Genomic DNA, 24,160 nt, shown 5'->3' on the forward strand with positions numbered 1-24,160 from the left:
ACTTCAGACATTTGTGTACTGTGAGGTAGTCATATAGCAGGTATCTCACATCTTCCGTTTGACTTGATTGTTCTAACCTGCTGGCCATTGCTCTTCTATGTCAGGTGAAGTGATGCCAAGCAGTAGGTAAACATTGTTTAGGCTGGTAGGTTTTAGACATCCTGTGACGCATCAGCAGCTATCATTCAGAATGAGGTAGAGGTACTTAGTCAGCTAAAGCAGCCAAATGACAAGTTAATGGTTAGGGGGATTTTCAGGAGATACAGAGCTGGCCATAATGACATCTCCTATACTAGTTTCAGCTTCAGGGCATGCCAGGAAGAAGTAGGGGCACAGCTAAAGCCCTGATGTAGTGCAGCAATCTCTACTATAGAAGACTGGTCCCCTGGAGCTGTTGCCACCGGGTATTGTTTTAAAGAAGTTCTAAGTAACATGGAGAAAGGAACAGCCCTCAGCCACCTTCAAAATCAGGAAAGAAGAATGGTGGTATAAACGATGGGCTGAAGCCCATTCTCATGCTATACACTGAACATAGCTTTGATTCAGTTAAGGATCTAGCCCTATTTGTTTCCAAGGTATTCTGTCTGAGAAGTAAATTCACTTTACAAACCTATGATACTATACTTTAAGATGTTATTTATGTGCAAAAATAATGTTAAAATAGCACTAAAGGTTTTAAAACCAAGAAACCTCTGCATATTCAGAATTCTTAATGCTTCCCATAGTGTTCACATACTGTAGCTTCTGTATCCCACCACTGAAATTCTGTCATTACCACTACCAGTTTTCTCTTGCATTATTTCTTGGAAACTCCATTAAATTTAAGTGTATGTATGGATTGTACAATATCTTCAATTGTTATGTAAGAATCTTGTGGCTATAACTAAGCGCTACACAAGTCTCTGCCTCACAGAGCTGTAAAATATTATTTACCCCCACATGTAAACTGAGAAAGGCAGTTTATGTGACTTGCCAAAGTCTATACAGCAAGTCCAGGCCAGAACCAAGATTCATGGTAAGTTGCTAAGTTTCCAATTAGCAGAAAGAGTAGCACAGAGAAAAAGGACAATAACCTAGAATTAGGAGATTTATGTTCCAGTTGCCATCCTACCAGAGACTTCCTTCATGATACTACACAAGTCTCTCAGTACCTCCCAATTTGTAAATGGGAATATTATTTTCCTCTATCACCAAAGCATTGTGAGGTTAAGCATTTTGATGTGCTCCCAATGGGGGAGAATATAGATACACAATTAGTGCATCCCCTGCCTCCCCCCGCCCCGCAACAATTCCTTTTTCTGTAGGGAATGAAATCAGTACAATATTAAGAAACAGAAAATAAAATATTACTCAGTAGATTTAAGATCAGAAATGGTGTACCAACTCTGCTTGGACTAGAAGCGTACAAATGTGTAATGTGGTAGAGGTTAGTGTAGGCTGGACTGGACAGGCTATGAGCTGGGAATATCCACCATAGCCTGGAGTGAAGGAATTTCTTCTAGTCAAGGAATGGCAGCAGAAACATCCCTCAAGGTTGCAATTTCTACTTCAGCTGGGATGCTGGTACTCTAGTGATGAGAATGACTGACAGTTGGCAGTAGTCCAGTTTCTGTTCCTCACTCACTCCACTCCTCAGCACCTACGCCAATGTAAAGGTAAGCACTATACACACCTCTAACATGCTGCCTTGATTTCTGCAGCAGTAACATAGCACTTCTGTTAGATCCTCTTAAGCTCTAAAATCAGGGACAGGATTTAGCTGCCTTGCTTTAGTGAAGAGGCAGGAGCAACAGTCTAGTATGTTATATTTTCTTTGCTGGTCGCAAGAATGAAACTGACAGAGCTGAGACTGCTGGACATGTGTGTATGCGCCACAATACATAAATCCAGCATCTGGCTTTGTCACTGCCACGTCCTTTAGCTTTTGCAGACCAAGGCTGAAAGCTCAGTCAGCAACAGGAAAAAATGTGCAGTTACTTAGGTTAGTGAAGGTTGTATTATTCACAGTCTTGACCCTGTTTCCCTTCAGTCTGTTTTTGGACAGCAGATTGGTAAGGGAAAAGCTAATCTTCAGAACTGTTTGGAAAATCTTTACCTCAGTGTGTCAAACCAGGAATATTTTTTCCACAAATAATGTATAACTGACCTCAACGATTTATGTACTCGGATTTAGAAAAAATGAGTTGAAGATGTTTCTGTATTAGCCTTGCAAAAATAAGATAATAGTAGAAATATCAACAGAGCCTAAATACAGCCACAGCCTTCTGACTAGGCTACACTTATAAAGTGGAAGCGACAGAGAAGAATATAAGCTAATTCCACAGACCATGTCATGTCTCTACTGATACCAAGGCAAACCACTCTCTTTCAAGATATACCACTCTCTTTCCTTTTCCTTTTACAAAACCATCCACTTAAAATACTGTACGGGGCATTTTTCTCTTTTGGAGGGGCGGGGGAGAGAGGGGCTCAACCAACTTACGTGTCAACTGAGATGACATATTTTCTTCTAATTTTTCATTGCCTGTGATATCTAAATCCAAGCTCTACTTTTCCCCTCTTTCAATATCTTTTCTTTAGTATCCTACCGCTTCCAAAAATTGCTGGCATCCAAGAGGATTAAAAGGCCTTCTCTAAAGTTGTCACTGTGCCATTTCTACTGCAAAATTAAGCAAAGTGAGTTATATCTGAATAAAGACCTAGTGGAACTGACTCATTTAATTACTATTTAGAAGTCTATAAAAGAATAATTTCCTTTCTCACATATAAACAGTGTGAAGAGGAAGAATAAGAAGAAGGATATGTGCATAGAAAGCTTTCTTTTGATGGTGTACTGGGAAGTATGAGGGGTGGTGGTGCAGTGGCACTGCCTTCCTTCCAAATGAGAAAGGAAACAAGTTTATTTTATGACTAACAGTTATACTTTCAAACTGGCAATTAAAGTGCTTTATTGAGGCCATTTTGAGACACCAGATACTTTGAAGATTAGACATTCATCCATGCTTCGTGTTCAATGTTCCTCTAAGTAAAATATGTGGTTCCTTTAGTTATTCTGTTATGAATTGTACTTTAAAGGCAAAGGGACATTTTTGATAATGCACATCTTAAACTTTTCATTAAACTACCAAATTTAAATTCTACCTTTTTGTGCACTCTGACATTTTTGTCTGGCATTTTCATTAATTTTGCGACATACATAAATGTAGCTGAAATGTTAACTGATCAATACTTTGTCTCTCTCATGTAGCACTAGAGCGCAGCTCCCCAAGGACCATGCAGCAGTACAGAAATTAAATGTGTAAAATATCAAATGTTAATGTTAAACACGGCAACACTTACTGTATAACGACTGAAAAGGCTAAAAGAATTCCAAATGGACAGATGGTAGCACAAATTATCTACAATCACATTTAAAGATTAAAGTTTGTCCTGTAAAATAATTCATTGACTCACGTTGAAGTGTGTCCTTTTACTGATAGCTCAGTTGTCCAATTATTTTTGCACTCATTACAGTGAGAAATGACAGTACTGGAAAGAGAGAGTATACACTTTTTCCCCCCATGCTGCACCCACTGACATCCACAAGAACACAAATGTCTGGTCAAGAGTCTGATGGAAATTAGGCTCAATTTAGTAGATATTTCAGTGCCTACAGAAGAGGAGTCCAAAGAGAAACCTTGCCGCTTGTGCATATTATATAACAGTACAAATTTATATACTTAAATACCATACTAATTATTGATTAATTTTTAGAAGAAAAATATGTTGAGATAATGTTAAGTATTTGTCTTACCTAAAGGAAAGCCATCATATTTAAAGTGAAGGCTCCCCCTTTGTATTATACTTATTTCTTTTTTGCCTAGGTGTTAGAGTATCATAACTATTAAAAAAGATCACATTTTCTATCTGTGACCAATATCTTGGCAAAATAGAGCCAATGAAGATTTAATAGGACTGTTTTACAATTTTGATATTAATTTGATATTGTTGCTATTTATTTCTTTTATTTAACAGTTGGCCAATAAAATATACGAGGAAGGTATTTTGACAAAAAGATATCGTTAGCATAGCAATTCTACTGATATTTTAGATTCAAAGTCAGGTCATTCTGATCCTATAATTTATGTTTCATGAACTGCTAACACAGAAGCAGGATTTTCTTGAGAATATCCTACTAAAGCAAAGGACACAATAATATAAAAGCTTTCATTCAAAAAATGTATTTATGTAGTAATAATATGATGCTTCTCAAACTTTTATATCTACTGTGATTTATTGAGCCACAGTAAAAAAAAATAAAGTAAAAATTGAGCAGATACTGAAGGTGTTATTCATGGAAAATTCCCTTTGAAGATCATGGTATTTTGAAAGTGCAACAGACTTGTAGAGTTTTTTTGTACAGGTGATGTATAAGCTAGAAAGTCCCCACGCTTGACTTCCAGAAGGTCTGGAAATCCATGAGAAAAAATAAACTGGAACCGCAGGTCGGCAATTTTTTTAGCATTTCACTGGACTTTGAAGTTCAACAGGCAATCCAGTTCTGGGACAAAATCATTCTGAAATACTTTAAAGTTTCTAGTCTCTATAGGCACATCTCCATGAGATGCTTAACGCGCAGTAGGTTAATGCGCCATAGAATTAGTCTACTGAGCATTAAGCATCATGAAAAGACCATGTGCCTTTGCTATTGTGCAGTAGTGCCGGCTACTGTGCATTTAGTTAGTTATATTAGAGGTACTAAACTTAATGCACAGTAACAATGGCACATTCATGTACATGTAAATGGGCCCTATGTAGATATAGCTTGGGGTAGGTTTATCTGGTAAACTCAACATCACATTGAGGAAGTTCTGAAGAATGATGTGTTGCTCTGGGTGAACTTCTTAAAAAACAAGCTGTATAGCTACAACTACGTATGTACCAGGGTGAGCTAATTTGCCCAGATGGACTAATTAGCTATTCCAAGTGCTACACAGAAGGAGGAAACTCACCTGGAGCAGCACAGTGTGATAAGGTTGGCAAGTTTACTGCAGAGGCATAGCCTAAGATGACTGCTATGATTCCCAAAGTCAAAAATTATACCACTAAACGTACTAACTTTGAAAAGAACATCAGTGAACATTTGAATGTATAAGAAACCTTGAGTAAATAACTAACTTAAAATAGCTTTACCATATAAATTTAAAAGGGCTGCTTGTATTTTCATTATAAAGTTTTTTTTCAGTAGTGTGTAGATCATCTGATATGGAAAGATTATATTTCACACCTGAAGTTGTGACTCCCTTGTATTCCTTTCTTCATTGATTTTAGAATTTTCTTTTCTACAGTATTTTATCATCATGTGCATGTGAGCATATCTAGAAGAGGGATTGGAGTGAGACAGGAAGAAGGGGAATTTGGGATTTATCATAAATTTTGATCAGTCAAACAAACTATTCAAGGATTTTGATGATTTGGAAAAAAAAATCAGTTTTTCATTTTGTAAGACTGCCTGAAACCCTTATTTTACTACTATATATCATTAATCTAGAAGCCTATGTCTTCCAGTCTTTTTAGAAGACTGAATGGTTAATTTTAAAGTTAATTTATAAAATGTTGTTTAGTGGTATGTGTAACAGGCTTCTGTTTCCCTCTGGTGCTCTAGCACCTCACTGAGATTATTAGGCATTCTGGACACTCCATCAGTCACCTCCATCACTCTCGCTTGCCACGCCTTCAATATTGTTATAAATTTAGGGGTTGCCTTGAAACCACCAGAGTGACCCTTTAGGCATTTCATCCTGCCCAGCTCAGCCTTGGGCTCCTTAGTCTGCTTCATTTAAGTTTAAAGGTACAGCAAATTAACTTCATATACAGTGGTATACAGTGGTATACGAATGGGCAGACAAAACTGCTGTGGGGGACCAGTTGACACTTGCTGCCAATCAGTAGATTCACCATCCTCCCCCACCTTTTAAAATGATTTAGTCTTACATCTGCCCATAACCACACTTCCACAAGACAGTGTTGAATTTTACAGGGATGTGGAGAAGCTATGAAATCCCAGCCACAACCTCCACTGATCCTTGTTAAATTCCTTGCTAAATTCTCATAGCTATTGTTAAGTAACAAATGTCTATTAACTAGAAGTAGAGTTATGTACATCTTTTACAACACAGGAAGCAGAAAAAAAGTCTTAAAAATATCTGTTGAGACATAAGACTTGAAAATAGTAACCATAAGTAGAACCCTATGATGTAGGGCAGGACTGAAATAGTTTTAAAGATACAGTACTGAAATAGATGCAGTATATCAATGCCAGTTCTTAAAGTAACTGTTACAAAAAAATATGGTCTGTTATGTGGGGGAAGAAAAACAAGTATATTTTTCTATAACCAGAAATGTTTCTACTACAATGTAGTATTACTAGTGTAAAAAGAATATTTGCTATGGCACCAAAATAAAAGGTCTGCATTTATCTATTTGGAACTGCTTGTTAAGATGGCTTCTGGTCATGTTCTATTAAGATAAATGGTGACACAACTTTCTTCATGGTGACAGCAGTGGACCACAAGATAGAAACGACATGCTTGCCGTACATTTCCCCAGATCCTATTGACATTAAAAAGGATTTCCATGCCTGCAGTGAAAGAAGAATTGGACAGCTGAACATTTACTGATCTGAATAGCAGTGCTAACATGAAAATGTGACCTTACAGAGAAACAAGCACCATCATAACAGAGTTTTTATCATCTAAACTGAGAAACAGGGAGAGAAGTTTATCGCCCTTTTAAATTAAGGCCTAGAATATATAAATATAGTATCGTAGACAACAGCATTAGTCAAAAACTGAGATGTTCACAGTTCAAACTCATTCTTTGTGTAATGCTCATATCTGTGTGCACAGAGGTGTCATATACAACCCTTTCACACTTGCAGAAGCTGCAACAGGGCAAGTATTTGCCTCCCAATGGTGGCTAGGTAGTGGTACAGTACCCCCTGTTAGAAGACAACTGCTTTAAATGCCAGACACAGTACAAAAGGATCCCTGCCTAGGCGTAGTGATTCAGTGCAGCTCCAAGACACCCCAGACAGCTCTTCCCACTTGTGAGATATAGCAGTCAGTTTCTGAGTCTGCCCAAAGTTGTGGGCGTACATCCCCTCCCACCCTGACAATCTGGATGTCCAACTGGCAAAATCCAAGTGACGAATTTGGCTGTGGGTTTGAAGCTCATGTCACTATAAAGCAACAACATCAAGTGCACAGAATTTACTAAGAGGACACAGAATTTTAACTCTAAATTTTCTATATTTGATATCAAGCATGCAAACCTTAACGAAATAATGTTTGGGGTGCAATTAGAGTTTCATGGGACCACAAGATGCAACCTGGAGCCAGAATTTAGTGACTGAAAAAAGAATATTTACATCAGACAATTACATTTTGTCTGAGAAGTAACTGTTTTGGTCTAAGGGTACTCATATTTTTATGAACAAATTTTCAAATATAATACTTACTTAGCAAGTGAAACATCTCATTCCCCTCATAACATGAATGCCATGTTAATAATGTGTACCAAACATCTGTACAAAGGATTTTCCCTCAGAGGTCTGTATTGGAAAGAACTCTAATTTTAAAGTACAAAAAAAAAAAAAAAAAAAAATCGAGAAAAAAAAAGAGACAGATATTGTGCCAAGCCTGCAAATTGACAATACTGGTGTCAAAGGAACTACTTGAGCAAAGAAAAAATGAATTGTTAGCAAATTCTGTTTTGTTCCATCTTATTTATACACGTATCCACCAGGCAAAATTTTTCTTTCTTGCATCCATGAACTTTTAAACTTAATTCTGTTTTTAGAATTTAAATAAAAAGTACATATAAAAAACAGGTTGTTTCAGCCTGGAGGAAAGCCAAGGCCATACAGCCATTTTGAAGACTGGATGATAACAGGAACATTATATCCAGCCAAACAAACGACTTTGAGCAAAAATAATGAGAAATATTACAAGATGATCATACCACAAAAGCAGCAAGACTCCTTGGGGGTGAATCCCAGTCAAAGCAACTGTTTACATAGTAGGCAGCATTTATAAGTACCATGACACAACGCTTCATGCGGATGAAGTTTCTTAGGAGCAGCTGTGGGAAAGATGAAAATATTATCAGAAAAAACAAGACCTCACACAACTTCACACTATCAAGACAGCTTAGAATATATTCACACTCCCTTGGGTTAAAGCAAGTTAGTAAAATTGAAAGAGTGGCCATCTCCATACCAAGTTGGACTGTGATTATGAATGAGGCCATGAAAATATGCCTTCTGCACTTGCTCCAGCTCTAAAAACATTAAGGCTAAGGACAGACATACACATAAACCAGTTTAAGTGATCAGAAACTGATTTAAACCTGTAACAGAACAGATATTCAGTGCACATAGACCAGCTTTAAAATGGCTAAAAGTGGCTCGAGATAAACTTGGTTGAATGTAGTAGCAGACTTAACTGAGTTCAGTAAACTGGTTTACTTCTTGATGGGGTGCTAAATGCTGTGTTATCGACTGCCTCTGGCTCCCTCCCTGGTCAGGAGCAGCGAGGGTGGGGGGGCCCCTCCCTAATCAGAGTATCTTGCCAAGACCTGGCCATGACCCCCCCTCAGCTCAGCTCTATAGAAGGGAAAGGAGGGTTCTCTAGCACCTCTCGGCTTCTAGCCTGAGCCACTGCATTTTCTCAGTCCAGAGGGAATGTCTGTGCACTTGCAAACTGGTTCAGCCTAGCCAGGTTAGACTAACCTGCAAAGATTGAATCAATTCAGGCTCAGGCTTTTTGAATGTCTGTGCCTAGCTTAAGTGCCAAAAAAATGTCACATAGCTGCTGTCTGGCATATGCCCTGCCCACAGCATACCCAGACTCTCAGTGTCAGTCATGCTATAACAGCAGCACTGGGCATGCCCACCACTGCTCTAACGGTAGCTAAACTACATCCTGTTGATGTTTAGGATGTGGAGAAAAGTGGGTGGTCAGTGTGGGCTTTTTATGGTGATGTTCCCCAGGGCAATTCAATGCAGCATAGACATGTTAAATCCACCAAATTGTTTAGATGTAGATTTAGAATACTACTACGTATTGGAAAATTGGAGGGGCAAAGGAATACAGCAGTCAATTTATCACATGCTAAATTTAATTCTAATGTTTATAAGTCTGAAATACATATAAACTGTTGCGTTTATCCTAATTCACGGTGAGTATTAAAAATATGAAAAAAATCATGCACAAGGATTTATGTATCACTTAGTTATTGGGCTTTTGGAATTTTATTAAATTCTATGACCAAGGCTTTCAGTAGTGTGTACCTACATTTAGGCTCAGCCATCAATATTTAGCTAAGTGGTGTGATTTGTCAGGGATGACTAACATTCAGTATCTCTCTGACTTCAACAGTTTGAAAATCTTGGCCTTTCCTTGTAAATGTGTGTTGCGAGATATTATTGGCAAATAATACCAAATTATTGCTCTAAACAAATCAAGACTCAATGATCTCCCAAGGTCCCTTCCAGCCCTAATGTCTATGAAATCTATGAAGATACTTCATATATCCATTTTTCCCCTGTTGGCTATACACTGTGATAGTGGTCTTTTCAGTTACCATTAGTTCTAAAGGTTTAATACTATAACCTTAACAAGAAGAATTCTTTATATTTATTTGTACAAACTGATTTACAGGGAGGAAAAGATTTCAATTCAGGGAGAAAACTTTAAATTACTGATATATTAGGCATCATTATTATCTTAAGGTAGCCATCATAATTAATTTGAGTATTGGATTAACACTTTACTTTTAAAGAAGAACCCACCACCACCAGGTAACATGGATATTTTAAAATGTTACTACAGCAATCATTAATGAAGTTCTCTCTTTCTAATTTTTAAACAGTTTTTTTCTTTTATAGGCTGTACTGTAAGCAAATATTCTAAAACCAAAAGAGGGTATTTAAAGTTATTGCCTTTGCCATCTGCAAGCAAGAATTATAACAATCATTTTCTGTTATGAAAGTAGGGAGAACAGCAAGTCTTGAATAAAAGGCCTTCTTGTTTGTTTGCTGTAATAACGGTGAAAAAATGCAGCTCTAGAAACTGCTTTCCCTACAATAGTGAAGAAAGATAGCATTTTGCCCTTTTGCAATCTCTTCTGTGAAATACAATGGACAATGGATACTTAGTTCATGTGGTATATAATGTAAATCACATTAAGGTTTATGAAGGTTCATTAGTAGTTGAACTCAATATGCTCCTACAAAAAAATACTTTAAAAACTTTGCCTTTCCTACCATGCACAGCAACAAAAAAGCAACTTCCCACAACTCAACTCCACTCCCAAGAACTAAAATACAGAACTATGGATTGCAAATAATTCTACCAAATATAAATTAACTGGAAATATCACAAGATGCATTTTTAAAGCAATTATAATAGTCTGTTTCTATAACAACTAAATAGCACTGAAAAGTCATAAACTATTTTGTTTCAATTGTCTCTAAATACCATATAACACACTTAAAATCTAACTGACTGCTGATACTATGCTCCTAACCTCAACAAAATGGAGTTCTTTCAAGTGAAGGTCAAGAGCAAAAATTTATGCTAGACTTAGCTTACATCCACCTGTGGTATACAACCTGATACGTGTGGACACGCCAATTGTTTCAACTGTGTTCTCATTCAGACATTTCATGAAAAATCAAACTGCAGTATAGAATGAATAGATACAATAAAAAATGTATATTGTTCATGACCATTCTTAAATCTCAGAATTCATTTTTGCTAACAGAAAATTGACATGTAATTCTTTCCACACATAGCAGTTTGATAGGAGATATTTAGCAGCTTACACCTGATCCTTAAGCCTTTCCAAACAGATTAGTCTTTTCTTACTTTTTACCTGTTTAGACAGTCTGTTTTCCTCTTCAATGTACTTCTGTTCTTTGGGCATTAATGTTCGTATGCTGGCTTTCACCTATACACCAAAATATGTGTCAATATTATGGGCTTATTTCATACTTAGTAATGACACATACTTCAATTTGCAATAATTAAAAAGTTCCAAAGACATGGCTGCCAAGCCCACAAAATATAAATGTATATACAGGCACAAGCTTCTATTTCTTACATTAGCAGCACTAGAAGCAGCAGCAGCAGCAGCAGCACAGTAACAAAAAGAGTGGGTGTGCCAGGCAGTGGCAGAAGAGCATTCTGTAGTATACATCAAGGTTTAGAGAAAATGAGGAATGACAGAAATTCTCTACAAATCAGGAACAAAAGCTTTCATGAAACTGAACTCTTTAGCAGTACAAAAAAGCTAAAGTTAAGACTTACAGCATTAAAAATCACATCTATTTCAAGATAGATGACCCCCTTTGTTGGCCCTGTCAGCTGCTTGTTTTTCAAGACGTAGGCTTTCTGTTCACCATTTTGAATCTGCGGGAAAAGGACATGACAGCCGTCTGTCTCACGGTCTCCACTGAATACACTCCCTCAGTGACCTTTGACCCCCAGCTGCTGAAACTGACAGAGAACCCAAAACAACTGTGGCAATTCTGACAAGTACCTGTTCATTACCAGGACCAAGTCTGTCAGGAAAAATTAACTATCATGGGATTCAACATGGCCGTGAATTGAGTATGTTAAAATTTTAGTGTTCTTATTACAGACCTTGGTTGAAAAATGACAGACAAAGAGCTGAGATTTTTTTTTCCTTGAGCAAGAAAAATACAGAGCAGTATGTCAGGTGAATGAAACTTACAGACAGCAACGGTATAGCAACTTTGCCCAGAAAGTCAGCACTCCGATCTCGATCTTCATCATAAACTGTCACTTCCAGAACTGAGTGGATATCTTTAATATTGCTATAGAGGGAAAAAAAAAGTACACACAGAGGAAGAAAAAAAAAGTCACCTACATCAATGGTTACAAGGACAAAAGCATAAAAAGTTAGCAAAAAGCAGATATTTACATATTTTAGAAAGCCTAACAGGAAACAAACTAGGGTAAATAAGATGTCGTTAAATACAACCAAAAGCAGAGATTGGTTACTTCAGAGGCAACACTGCAGTTGTAGTATCTGCAGCACCTTACACTACTGTAAATTTTTTAAAAGAGTGTTCCTTTAAATCTTGTACCTGGTGTAGGCGCTACACAAGTTGCAATGAAAGCCAGTGGTAAGGTGTACTGAGGGATTTACAGAAGGAGACATCAGGTTTGATAGCCATAAAAGACCACACCTGAAAATTCCACTGTCCTTGTGGTAATTTAAAATGCCACATGCTTTGATATCTGTAGCCCTCTAAATAAAAATAAAAATGAAGTAGCTGACTATGTCCTTAGGGTCAGAATGAGCTCTCCACTTCCAAAATTGTAGCTTAATTCAAAATATTCAATAGCCACACTAAAAATGAATTTAGAAAGAGACGTGCAAACCTTATTACATTTTTCACCTACTTTTAAATATTAAACAGTTCATCACTGTGCATAGCAAGTGACGTTATATATTGTAAAATCTTATGGAAAAGTTATTTATATATTTATTTTTATATATTTATTTATTTAAATATTTATTTATTTGGTTAAGGGAAAAGAAACAAAAATCATTTGACCAAACTTATTATTTGATCAAATTCCTTGCTGAGAAAACATGAATTAAAGGAAAACAATAGCACTTGACTAAAACATAGATATATGTGAAGTTGAATTTTAGGACAAAGTCCATTAACCAATTTAAGAATAACCAAAACGATTAACACATGCATATACATACTGCAAGAGGTAAAACCTTCCCTTGAAGATCTTACTAATTTTTTCTATTTTCTTTCTGGTAAGTCTTTTGTTCCTTACAAAAATATGTGAGCCTTTATTCAGAGACCCTGGTCAAGTAACACAGGCTGATTAGTCACTGATTCTCTTAGCAGATAATTAACAATAAATTAATGAAGAATTTTTGCATGTTTGTGCCGATACATAAATGAGAACTATGTGAGAAAGCTAATGAGAATTACAATTGCTGCAGCATTTTTCTTTTGTTCTGAATGAATTACTGAGGCCCCATCTCAGAGGAACGAGAGTTATGCTGCATAGATTCTATAGTATAGGTGGCAAAATATAGGACAGACAATTTCTTAGAAAGAAAAAATTGACTCAAAGGTCATTCTGAGACCGAACACAATACTTAATATTCTCATTTTTGCCAAAGTGAAACTCACAGAAAGCTTAAGCTTCTACTAAGTTTGTGAGCTGATTGTAGCTATCAGCAGCAAAGAAATCTGAAGTTGATCAATTTTCTCCTCGTCAGTATCATACTGCAATCAGGGAGATATATATAAAGTTTCTTTCTTCCATATTATATATATGTGTGAAAGAAAAAAACTAAAACAAAGAAATAAGGTGACAATTCATTCCTGGAAGAAGTATTCTTCTTTGCATTTGTTGGAACCTTTTATTATTTTCAAAACTACAGAAAAATATAACAACTGTGCCACTTCTAAACTGAATGTTGCAGATTGCCTTTTATCCAATAGCACCATTGCATAATTATAATATCAAATAGTATTGTAACAAGGTCATTTGTCAAATCAGAGAAACAGATTTTAAAAAAATGAAAATCAGCAAGAAGCTCTTCCTGAAAAAAGATGCTTCTGGTTTATTTCCTTCTCACATACACTGAACTCGTGGTATTCATTAAGATATTTATTATGTTTCATAATGATCATTAGCATCAACATGTTTCCTCATTTCCAAAAATCTAGGACCAAATCCTCTGAGATGAGCTCTTTCAACTTTCACCAAAGCTAGTGGGAGTTAGAAATACTCTGTACTCCGCAACTATTCTCTCACAGGAACGGACCTCCTCTTTTTAACAAAGTGAACTAGTTTTCAGTTATCTGAAAGCATTTTCAATTTTTCTTAATTCCACTGAAAAGGAATTCAGCTATTTAGCTTTAAAAATAAGAGTATTTCACAACTATTTCTCTGGTAGGTAATTTTGATTTTTGAAAGTTAAAAAACCAAAAACTTACAATGTGAAGACTTTGTTCCATTCAGGGTTGAGATTCTTGTAGACTGTATGTGTCAGCAGTCTGTCATTGTTCAACTCAACTACACAAAATGGGTCACTTTTACCTATGAAGAGAAAATTTGGAACAAAACCCATGAGCTGGCAAAAGTAAATCAAGATTGGATTTATTTCCAAAAGATCCACCTGTGTGTCTGGTTCAAACAAGATTTCAGTCAGGGAAGTCTACTGGCCTGTCTTATATACAATGTCAGACTAAATGATCACAACGGTCCCTTCTGGTTTTACAGTCTATAATTGTTCTGTACTGAAAATTCATAAAACTACCAGGCCGACTGGGAATGCAAGGACAAAATCTACTACTTTTCTAATCGCAAACTGCAAAAACCCTGCAAGCCTGTGAACATTCCCAGGATGAACTGAGAGGACTTGGTATGCTGTGCAGTTAATAGTTTGCCAGTAACGATTAGATCCTTATAAAATTTTGATGCATAGTAAACATATTACTCTTTATTATTTGCATTAACACAGTACCTAGAAGTCCTTTCATGGATAGGGATGCCAATGTGTTAAACTCCGCACAAAACAAAAACCAAAACAATGGTCCCTACTTCAAAGAACCTACAATCCAAATATAAGATAACAGATCACGGTTGGATATGGACAGATGGAAGTACACAAAGAATCAATGACACAATAAAGATTATATGGTAGGCAGTAGTGTCAGTGCATCAGCAGCCTAAGTGTTGTAATTTTTTTCAAGTAGCCTGGTAAAGGAAAGGTTAAGTGACTTGGAGATAAACAAGAAAATGGCTTTTCATATGTTTACATCAACGAGTACACTGTCATCTCTCATCAAGAAATAGCTTTTTGTCTTCTACCACACCATTGACCAAATCACCAGAATCAGCCAGAACTACCTTCTGGCAAAAAGAATGGAAGAAACCAGGCAACAAAGCTGCTGAATGGAGCCAGTGAGAAATTGCCTGCAGTGGGGAGTTAGCATCTGGCTCCCACTACAAATGGCATGCACGGCAGAGCCTGAACAGGTTGAGAGTGGGTCTCAACAGATGCAATTTTCTCATGAAATTAGGGAGACCCTCCACAACTGACCAATGTGTTTGTCAAGAGAAGCAAACCATGGATCATCTCCTGAGATGCCCTGTAGCACCACAATGCACCCCACAAGGTCTGGCAACACTGACACCAGAAGCAGTGGCCTGGGCAGAATACTGGGAACAGACCATATAGAAGGATTTGATTGGAGACACAGTGAAGATGTGTACAAGAAGCTCCTACCAAATGTGAGAGGTGGGATGGGAAAAAAAGCATGAAGATTCTTGCTTGAAACTTTAACACAGGGCTGACCACTTTTCAAGTGCAGCACCAGTGACGACTGCATGCCATGTAGGCTGCACCAGGGTGAGCCATGGGCCCCCCAGTCCATGTGAGTCGATGTGGATGCCCCCACCACTGCATTGTGTACTCACGTGGGCACCCTGCCTACATTTACACTGAGCATCTGCACAGCACCAGACTCCCTTCTGCTCCTGCCTCCATCAGCTAGGGTACAGGCAGGAAGTGACAGCCAGAGGAAGGAAAAGGAACCCTGGGGCTATTGTTGCTGTTGGTGCAATAAGAGGAGCAGCAAACTTCAACTTAACCCCTTCCTCTCCCCCACCACAGGTCACTAGTTGGAAAGCCTGGCTTTAATGTATGGGACATAATTCATGTTACGTGAAGTTTAGCATCCTGAGTTGATCTGAGGTGGGGTTCAATAAATAAGAGTTAATGCATAGGCTATAAAGGGACTTGAAAGTGAGGACACACAGATTATGTTTTATGAGATTAAAAAAAAGAAGCAGCCAAGGCAAAAATGCGACAGGAGAGCATAGGAAAATGATCTTTGTAGCATTATTCTGGATTGCATATGGGTAGGGAAAGATGACAGTTGCCAAGGCTAAAGAAAGCAGGAAAAAACCTACACAGTTTTAGCTGTACAAATAAATAGGGAAGTCCTATTTATGTCATTCCAGATGAAGTGCAGAAAGAATTTTCAGGAATCAGACGTAGCTTAGATATTGAGGATCGAGAGAGTTGAAGATAGCCTCAGTTACAGGCCAAAGTGACAGACAAGATGATGGTCTTGTCCATAGTGCTTGACAATGCAGATGGGGGGGGGGGGAAGAAAGGGAGGAATCAAGACCTTTGTTGGGTGGTTAAAGGAAATGTTAGAGAGAGGCCAAGATTTTAGTGTAGACATGTCTGGAGTAAAGAAGTAGATTTGTGAGTCATCCACATGGAGCTCGTAGTTGAGTTCCTGTTTGCACATGAAACTGCCCAGAGATTACATGTGGAAAATAGAATACTGTTGAACCCTGGATTCCCAGAAACTGCAGAAAGATTACTGGATGAAGAAGATCTTGGAGGAGGAAAGGTAGGCATAGTAAGAATCAAATTATTTAGCTGATATTTTATTAGAAAGAATCTCCTAGCAAGTAAGAATAAAGGTTTGAATTACTGGGGAGAAAGAGACACAAGTGTCCATAAACTGTATCTATTTTTTCCATACTTTTGAAGAGGATAAACTCCTCGGTCTACTGCATCATTTTAACTTCCCATGATTAATTAGTTAAACAAAGCAGCGGCTGCTAACAAAGTAAATTGCAGGTAAATTCCAACACAGCACAGTGATTATAATTTTAAGACCAATTCTGGTTGACTTACATACGTATACCTTCTCTTTAAGTGCCTGTGTTTATCATATATGTTTCAACAGTGTTGGTTGTAGCTGTATTGGTCTAGCGATGTAGGGAGACAAGGTTCTCTGGGTAAATTTGATGTCTTTTATTAGACCAACTAAAATAGTTGGAAAAAGTCTCCTTTGCAAGCTTTTGGATCCAGACAGCCTTCTTCAAGCAGAGGGAGCATCTGCGGTTGTTTTGTGCTCTTCCTGGATCTTCCAAGAAGATTAGTAAATTTCAGATTTATCCAAAGACCTTGTTTGCCTACATCCTTAGACCAACATGGCTGCAACCAACACCTCTCAAAAATGTACGATAAACACAGTCCCTTAAATAGGAAGAATATGTATGCAAGTCTAGCAGAATTAGTTTTAAAATCATCTTCACTGTAGTGTGTTAGAATTTACTTGGAATTTACTTTGTTAGCAGACACTACTTTGTTTCACTAATTAATCATGGGAAGTCAAAATGATGCAGTAGACCGAGGAGTTTATCCTCTTCAAAAGTATGGAAAAAATAGTTACAGTTATGGACACTTGTGTCTCTTTCCCCCCTTATTCTTGCTTGCTGAGAGATTCTTTCTGGATCTTCCAGGAAGAGCAACTGCGGATGCTCCTTCTGCCTAAAGAAGGGTGTTTGGACCTGAAAGCTTTCAGAAAAGAATTTTTCCAACTATTTTAGTTGGTCTGACAAAAGATGTCAGATTTACCCAACAAACCTTGTACGTTTATCATGGTGTGAAAGCATGCATAGAATCTGCATCTAAATTTAAGGATATAAATACACGAGTACTAAGCTTTAAAATAATTTGTTACTGCCATAATCTGAAGGAAGTATGCCTTGTTAAAGTTAACAACAAGTAAACAGCATATTCTAGAGTGGCTTAACCTTGTTTCTGGTCTACCCACAGGCAGCAAAGTATTTGAAAGTTATTGAATGTCGGTATTGGCTCCCCATAATCAAATCTAGCAAACTAAGCAATTGTATTTCACAATGTCTTCAATATTTCTCTAATGCAATGTCATGTATTATAAGAACCCATAAATTCAGTAGCTCAATGGGGCTACATTAATGATATTAGTAAGCATGTAATTTGTTTCATACCTTATACAAATGACAATGAAATCAATATTTAGACAAAGCTGTCCAAGGGTCACATCTTCCAAACTGTAATATTGATTCAGACTACATCAGAGGTTAATGTGCATATTATTAACTTTAATGATAAAGAATAATTGTTTTAAACACATTGTGAATTACAGTCACAGTGGATGTTTATGTTCCCCTGAAAGCTGAATATCATCAGATCTTCTCTATTAATCTTGAAAAAAGGATGAATTAAATAACCATCAGAGATGGATGCTACCTTCAGAGTTTTAGAGTGCTTAGCTGCCACATACCACACCTAAACAGAAGTTAGATACTGATGGCTCACATTTCAAACAAAGAGATGATCACACTACAAATGTACAAGGTAACCAGGGTGATATTGTTTTATCTGCTTTGTTATAGGATACTCAGTGATATTCTCTTACATTTGTAAATAATTTCTGTGAATTGATTATATACAGAGAAATGTTCTTGCAGAACTGCCCTAATGCCTTTTACAATGAATAAAAAAGTTTTGGAAACAATAAGTTAATTAGCTGACCACCTGAAATTACGAGGACAGAATTTTATTTTCTGAATACTTCGATATTCACTATTTAAATATAGATCCTTGGAGATGTATATGATGACTAAAACTGGTCAAGACCACCAAGTAATAAGCAATATCCATCATGGTGAATATTTGTCTATAACACTCATATTATGTGTGCTTCTATATTAAAATCACTTCAACTTCTCATTCTCTGTCACTTAAATTCAACTTCTTTAACCTCCTCGAAAATAAACCATAAAATAAACAAATTTAAGAATACTTTTGACTTTGCATTAAGAGAAAGCAATGACACTTTACAACAGGGCTGCAAATATGGTATGACACTTGCTATCACTGTTATATCCTGTAACAGGACTGGTGTCCCAGGAATGGCCCTCACGCCCCCTGGTGGTGACTTGGCTCCTGCTCTGCCCTAAGGTCCCTCCCTTTGCTCTCACCTGCCATGCCTTGGTCTTATTAACAAAACTGGAAAGGGAGGCTGCCCAAGGGCTTTTAGCCTATACTCTTACCCATGGATACCTCTTAGACCCCACTGCTCTCAATCAATCCCTTCTGCTAGGTAGGCCCTCTTGGCCCCCTAAGGACATGCATTGCCTTATGAGTTAATCATGGTCTCCAACCACCTCTGTACCTATGCCCATGCCTTGCAGGTGTAACAATCAACCAGCTTGAGCCCCTATCAGACTCAAACCTCCTGTGCTGGCACTACTAGGATTTTCTGATCTCTCCTACAGTCCCAAACCCAAAACATAAGTGAACTGGCTATAACTTCACTCTATAACCATACTGCTATCCTCTGAAATCCCCATCCAAACTGAGTCTAATCCCCTGCAGTCCTCAGTTCCTTACTGATAACTCTTAGGGACAGCAGGATGACAATCAGGCACTCATCAGCAGACATCTTACCACAGAGCTCCTTTCTCTTCAGCCTTTAGGGCCAGATTGACTGCTTAGGTTCAAGCTCTACCAGAGCCCTGCTGCCCTTCCAGATGGGTGACTCCCTGTCCGCAGGTGTCTTTTAATACACTTTGCTTACTGGCCTTCAAGGTAGCCTATTGCACAGGGATGGGCAAAATAGGGCCTGTTGGCCAAATCTGGCCAGCTAAATGATTCTGTCTGGCCTGCAGTGGGTCCCTTGACCCTGCCCAGCCCAAGTGCTGGGGAGCAGCCTAGGCCATGCCACATGCAGCTGATCCCACCATCCTCAGGCACGGAGGTGCTGCCAGGCACAGAAGCGGCCTGCCCTATCCCCATGCATGGCTCTCAGGCACACCAGGAGCTGTAGTCCACGAAGTCAGGCAGCACAGTTGCAGGGTAGGGGTAGTGTGGCAGCTGGACTTAACTTCCCAGCAGCCCCTGTGGTGGTGGTTTGCTCTGCCGTCTCACACTTCTGGCTGCTACTGTCGGCATCTCTGCCACTGCCACCAGACCTGGACCCACTGCCTGGGTACCCTAGCCTACCCACCCTGCACCCATTGCCAGGGGTGAGAGGCAAAGCAGGTAGGTGGATGGGGTCTCCATGATGCACTTTGAGAGACTGGCCAGGCAGATGGGATGGGGCTGTAGGCAGGTGGGGAGTGGAATCCACAAGTGGGACAGTGTTGAGATCATGGGTTGGTTACAATTCAGGGCTGGGGCCTGCAGCATAGCTGTGATCTAGTCTGTACATGTCCCTACAATGGGCACTGGTTCCTGTGATAGCCCTGCACTGTCACCACCCTGCAATCCTGACCCTGCCCACCTGACCCGCTCCCAGATGCTGCTCCCTCCCCACCCACAACCCCATCCCAGCTTTCTGGCTGAGCATACCCTGCCACAGAAGTCCTGGGCTGGTCTTCATGGGGACCCCACCACCTGCCCACCTGGACCTGGGGCTAGATAGGATCAATTGGCATCTCCCCAGTGACCTCCTGCATAATTGCTCATCATTGCTGTAGAAGAAGACCTTGTCTCCTACACAAGACACCACCAGGAATCTGTCAGCATTGCATTAGGCTTCTTGCTGCTCACCCAGGTTACTCTTCTCAGCAATAGACACTTCCCATTCATGGGCTCTGGCTGCCTATCTCTTTAAGCTAGCCCCATTTTTGTCTCTCTGGGTTCTGTTTGCCCTTATTTTTCCTCTATAAGTAACAGGAACCATAAGCTAGCTGGTAAATATCCACTTTGGAAAAATGATTTATTCCAAAAACATGGCTGTTTGATTTCCAAGTAGCCAGGGCCCACATGCCCCATGGCCTGCACCAGAGAATCTGCATGGCACACTGGCTGCACCAAGTCAAAGCCTTGGTCCTTGGTCCACATGTTGGGCAAATCTGGCCAGCCAACTGATTCTATCTGGCCTGCAGTGGGTCCCTTGGCTGCTAAACCATATGCTTGTACAGGCACCCCTGCCCCATGTACTGCTGCACTGTGTGTCTACTATATGCCTACCCTCAGAGCCCTCATCTGCTGCTACAGCCAGAGCCATAGGGGAGCAGCAGCAGCTGAACAGGAGCCTAGGGGATGCAACTTCACTCTTTGCAAGCTGCATGCAGTTCACAGACTACCAGTTTAGACAGCCCTGTTCTAAAAGAAAGATTCCACACAGAAGATAAATAATCAGCCTATCACCTTCCTCCATAAGTATATTTAAATAAGTATATATTTGTGCTATGATAGTGCCCTTATACCTGATCTGATAATCTGCAGAATTAATCTCATAAGAGAGTGAGCAAGTCATTTAATGGGACTGGTGCTCAGCTACCTCTGTAACTGCCTTAGCTTGGAAGCCAAGGTAGAGGAAATAGGTAAGTAATGATTACATGAATAAGAGCTGACCTGCATGAAAAAATGGTGGTGAGGGAGAGAATAGGTCTGGGGCAAGGGCAAAGGCAGGTGCTGCACAGCTGGGGCATGGCACAGGACAGGGGAGGGTGCAGCTCCTGCTGCTACAGGCTGCCACTGTGGGCTGGGGCTGTGCTGGGCTCTTCCCAGTAGGGGCTGGGTCATGCTGCACTCAGAGTGGGCAGTGGTGGCCCTGGAAGGGGGGGCTAACTATGGTGAATTGTGGGGTGGCTACAGTCCCTCTATAACCCCCTTCCCAGTGCTGCCACCCACCTCAAACGCAGCCCAGTCCCCGCTGGGAAGAGCCTGGTACAGCCCCCAGTCCCAGCCCACAGCAGCAGGAACTGAGCCCCCTGGCCCGTGCCCAAAAGCTAGGACAGGCAGCAGCAGTGTTGGGAGGGGGGCTAATGGGGGGTGGCTGCAGCCACCCCAAAATTCGCCATAATAGCCCGATCCCCCTCCCATTACTGCCACCGCCTACTCTGAGTGTAGTGTGGGCCAACCCCCTCCCACCGGAAAGAGCCCAGCCCCAGGGCTGCCCCCCTACCAGTGGTGATGGAGGGAGTGGGGCTGGGGCCCAGCCCCAGCCCGTAGCAGCAAGAGCTGCACCCCCCTGTCCTGTGCCCCGCCCTGGCTGTGCAGCACCTGCCTGTGCCCCAGCCCCACTCCCTTCCTAAACACTGATGGGGGAGCAGATCGAGGCCCCACTCATGCCAGCCCCTGCTCCTGCCTGTGCCCTGCTCCCTTCCTCCATCACTGCTGGGGCATCGATCTGCCTACAGCCATTTTCCCTCCCCGCACAGATTTACCTGCTGCCGATTGCATAAGAATGTATTTACTTTGCATATGATGTATTTTGGGTATAAAAGGGTCATTGGATAAGAGCAAATTTGCATATACAGAACCTGCGTAAAGCCATGGAAACATGTAAAGAACAGTCAGGAGGACTGGAAGTTTAAGACGACACCTTAGGAAGAGGTGGAGCACTTCTGAATTACAAATGGTCCAGTCATTTAGAATAATCCCAGCTGAGAACTCATATTGGAGCATGTTGTTGACTTTTCCTAGGCTGTCACCTCGGGGACAGGTGCAGAGATTGCTATTAAGTGAGAACTGACAGACTGACACTGCTACCTGCTATGAGCAAGACTTGATAGTGCTATATCCAGCTGAAGGACAGTGCTGGAAGGTTTGTGTTTGTTTGGAGACTTTGATTTATACTACGGAGTTTTTGTTTTTATTTAGCCAGCGGGTCACTATTGCAAACTGTCAGAAGCTGGGAGTTCTGGAAACCACTGGCTGACTAAACCTGAAGAGAAACTGAAGCAGAAGCAAGATCTGACAGCAAATTTAGAAGGTTTAGTTATACCTCCTTCATATTATGATTTACCCTGCAAGTAGTACCTCATTCATTCTCTTCCATTGTGCAGTGTCCAAGGCTAGGGACAGACATTACACATAAACCAATTTAAGTGATCAGAAACTGGTTTAAACTTGTAACAGAACAGACATTCAGTGCACATAAACCCTTTTGAAAATGGCTGAAACTGGTTTAAGATAAACCTGGTTGAATGTAGTATCAGATTTAACTGATTTTGGTCAAAATGGTTTATGCAATGTCTGTCCCAGACCCCTTCCTGGTTAAAGTTAAATAAGACTTCCCGGCATGCCCTCTGGACCGGGCAGGCCTCTCCCCTCTGCTCCCTGGCTGGAGCTCCAGCAGAGACCTGCAGGCACAGCAGGGTCTGCCTGGCTTCCCCATGTTCCCCTCCTCCCGCACACCCACTGGTTAAGCAGGGATCCATTCCTTCTGTCTTCCACAGCATGGAGCATAGCCAGCATGTAGTATGCTAGTTAATGCTGAGAGGTATCTGTGTAAGGCAGACAGGACAGTGTCTGCTTAGGGCTTTTTAGAGCTAATCAACAGTCAGCTGATAATGTCCCTTTTCCTTTTGGAAAAAACTGTTTAAGAAAAGCTTGAACTAATGAGCGAGGCTTTGTTTTCTGATGGGGTGCTAAATGCTGATAACTGAACTGATAATGCTCTGTTACCAAGGGGGAACCCTGCCCTAATCAGAGCATTCTGCCAGGGCCTGGCCCTGCCCCCTCTCAGTTAAGCCTTGTGGAAAGGAAGGGAGGGCTGCTCTAGCACCCTCCAGTTCTAGCCCATGCCACTGCAGGCATGTGCCTGGATTTTTTCAGTCCGGAGGGAATGTCTGTATGGTTACAAACTGGTTCAACCTAGCCAGGTTAGACTAAGATGCAAAGATCAAATCAATTCATACTCAGGCCACCACCTAGAATGTTTACCCCTAGCCCAAAGGTAAGGGCATGAACTAGGCTTAATTAAAGTTGGAAATCAACACTGTCAATCCTAAATAAATGGACAGTAAGCAGAACGGCCAGTCAAGACCAGTGACACAATTACTTGGTGGATCACATGTTCATTCACCACCTCTTTGGTTCTAGAGACCTAAGAAACAGTAACTTTACATTATTACCACTTTGGGGAAAGAATTATTCACCATTTCTGTACATAAGCATAATATGGCCTACTTCACTGAAGCAGCATCAGAAGAACAAATTAATTTCACTATACTGAGAGCAGGAAACATTTAGAAATCTGTTTGTTTAGGCTTGTAAACTGTGCTCAGTACTATGGTATCCAAACATAGCATAACTTATTTTGAACAACCTCAAATAACTTCTGTTTAACCAATGGACCGTGGCATTTTCCAGCAAGATAACAGCTCTTTTTGAAAACTAAGCCAAATTTTCTACACAGTATAAATTTGCTTTCCCACAAATTTATAGATGACTCCCTTTCCAAGCCCTAAAAGTATGTTCCAAATTTTTCAGGCTCCAGTCCTGCCTATGATGTAACTGT

At 40.0% G+C, this 24,160-nt stretch overlaps 1 protein-coding gene across 3 annotated transcripts in view; it reads right to left on the reverse strand.

The window, feature by feature from the left end:
* The window catches only part of MCTP1 (multiple C2 and transmembrane domain containing 1), a 339,066-nt gene that overhangs the window by 139,739 nt on the left and 175,167 nt on the right, over window positions 1-24,160 (reverse strand). For all 3 annotated transcript variants that reach the window (XM_019532386.1, XM_019532387.1, XM_019532385.1), the window contains 5 exons: window positions 14,045-14,147; window positions 11,779-11,881; window positions 11,352-11,453; window positions 10,918-10,992; window positions 8,002-8,121 (listed from right to left, as the gene is read on the reverse strand). In XM_019532386.1, the coding sequence (XP_019387931.1) occupies window positions 8,002-8,121; window positions 10,918-10,992; window positions 11,352-11,453; window positions 11,779-11,881; window positions 14,045-14,147 (503 nt within the window). The remainder of the gene's footprint in view (window positions 1-8,001; window positions 8,122-10,917; window positions 10,993-11,351; window positions 11,454-11,778; window positions 11,882-14,044; window positions 14,148-24,160) is intronic.

The sequence above is a fragment of the Crocodylus porosus genome, unplaced genomic scaffold (assembly GCF_001723895.1).
Source record: "Crocodylus porosus isolate Cpor-Errol unplaced genomic scaffold, CroPor_comp1, whole genome shotgun sequence".
Classification (NCBI taxonomy): domain Eukaryota; kingdom Metazoa; phylum Chordata; order Crocodylia; family Crocodylidae; genus Crocodylus; species Crocodylus porosus.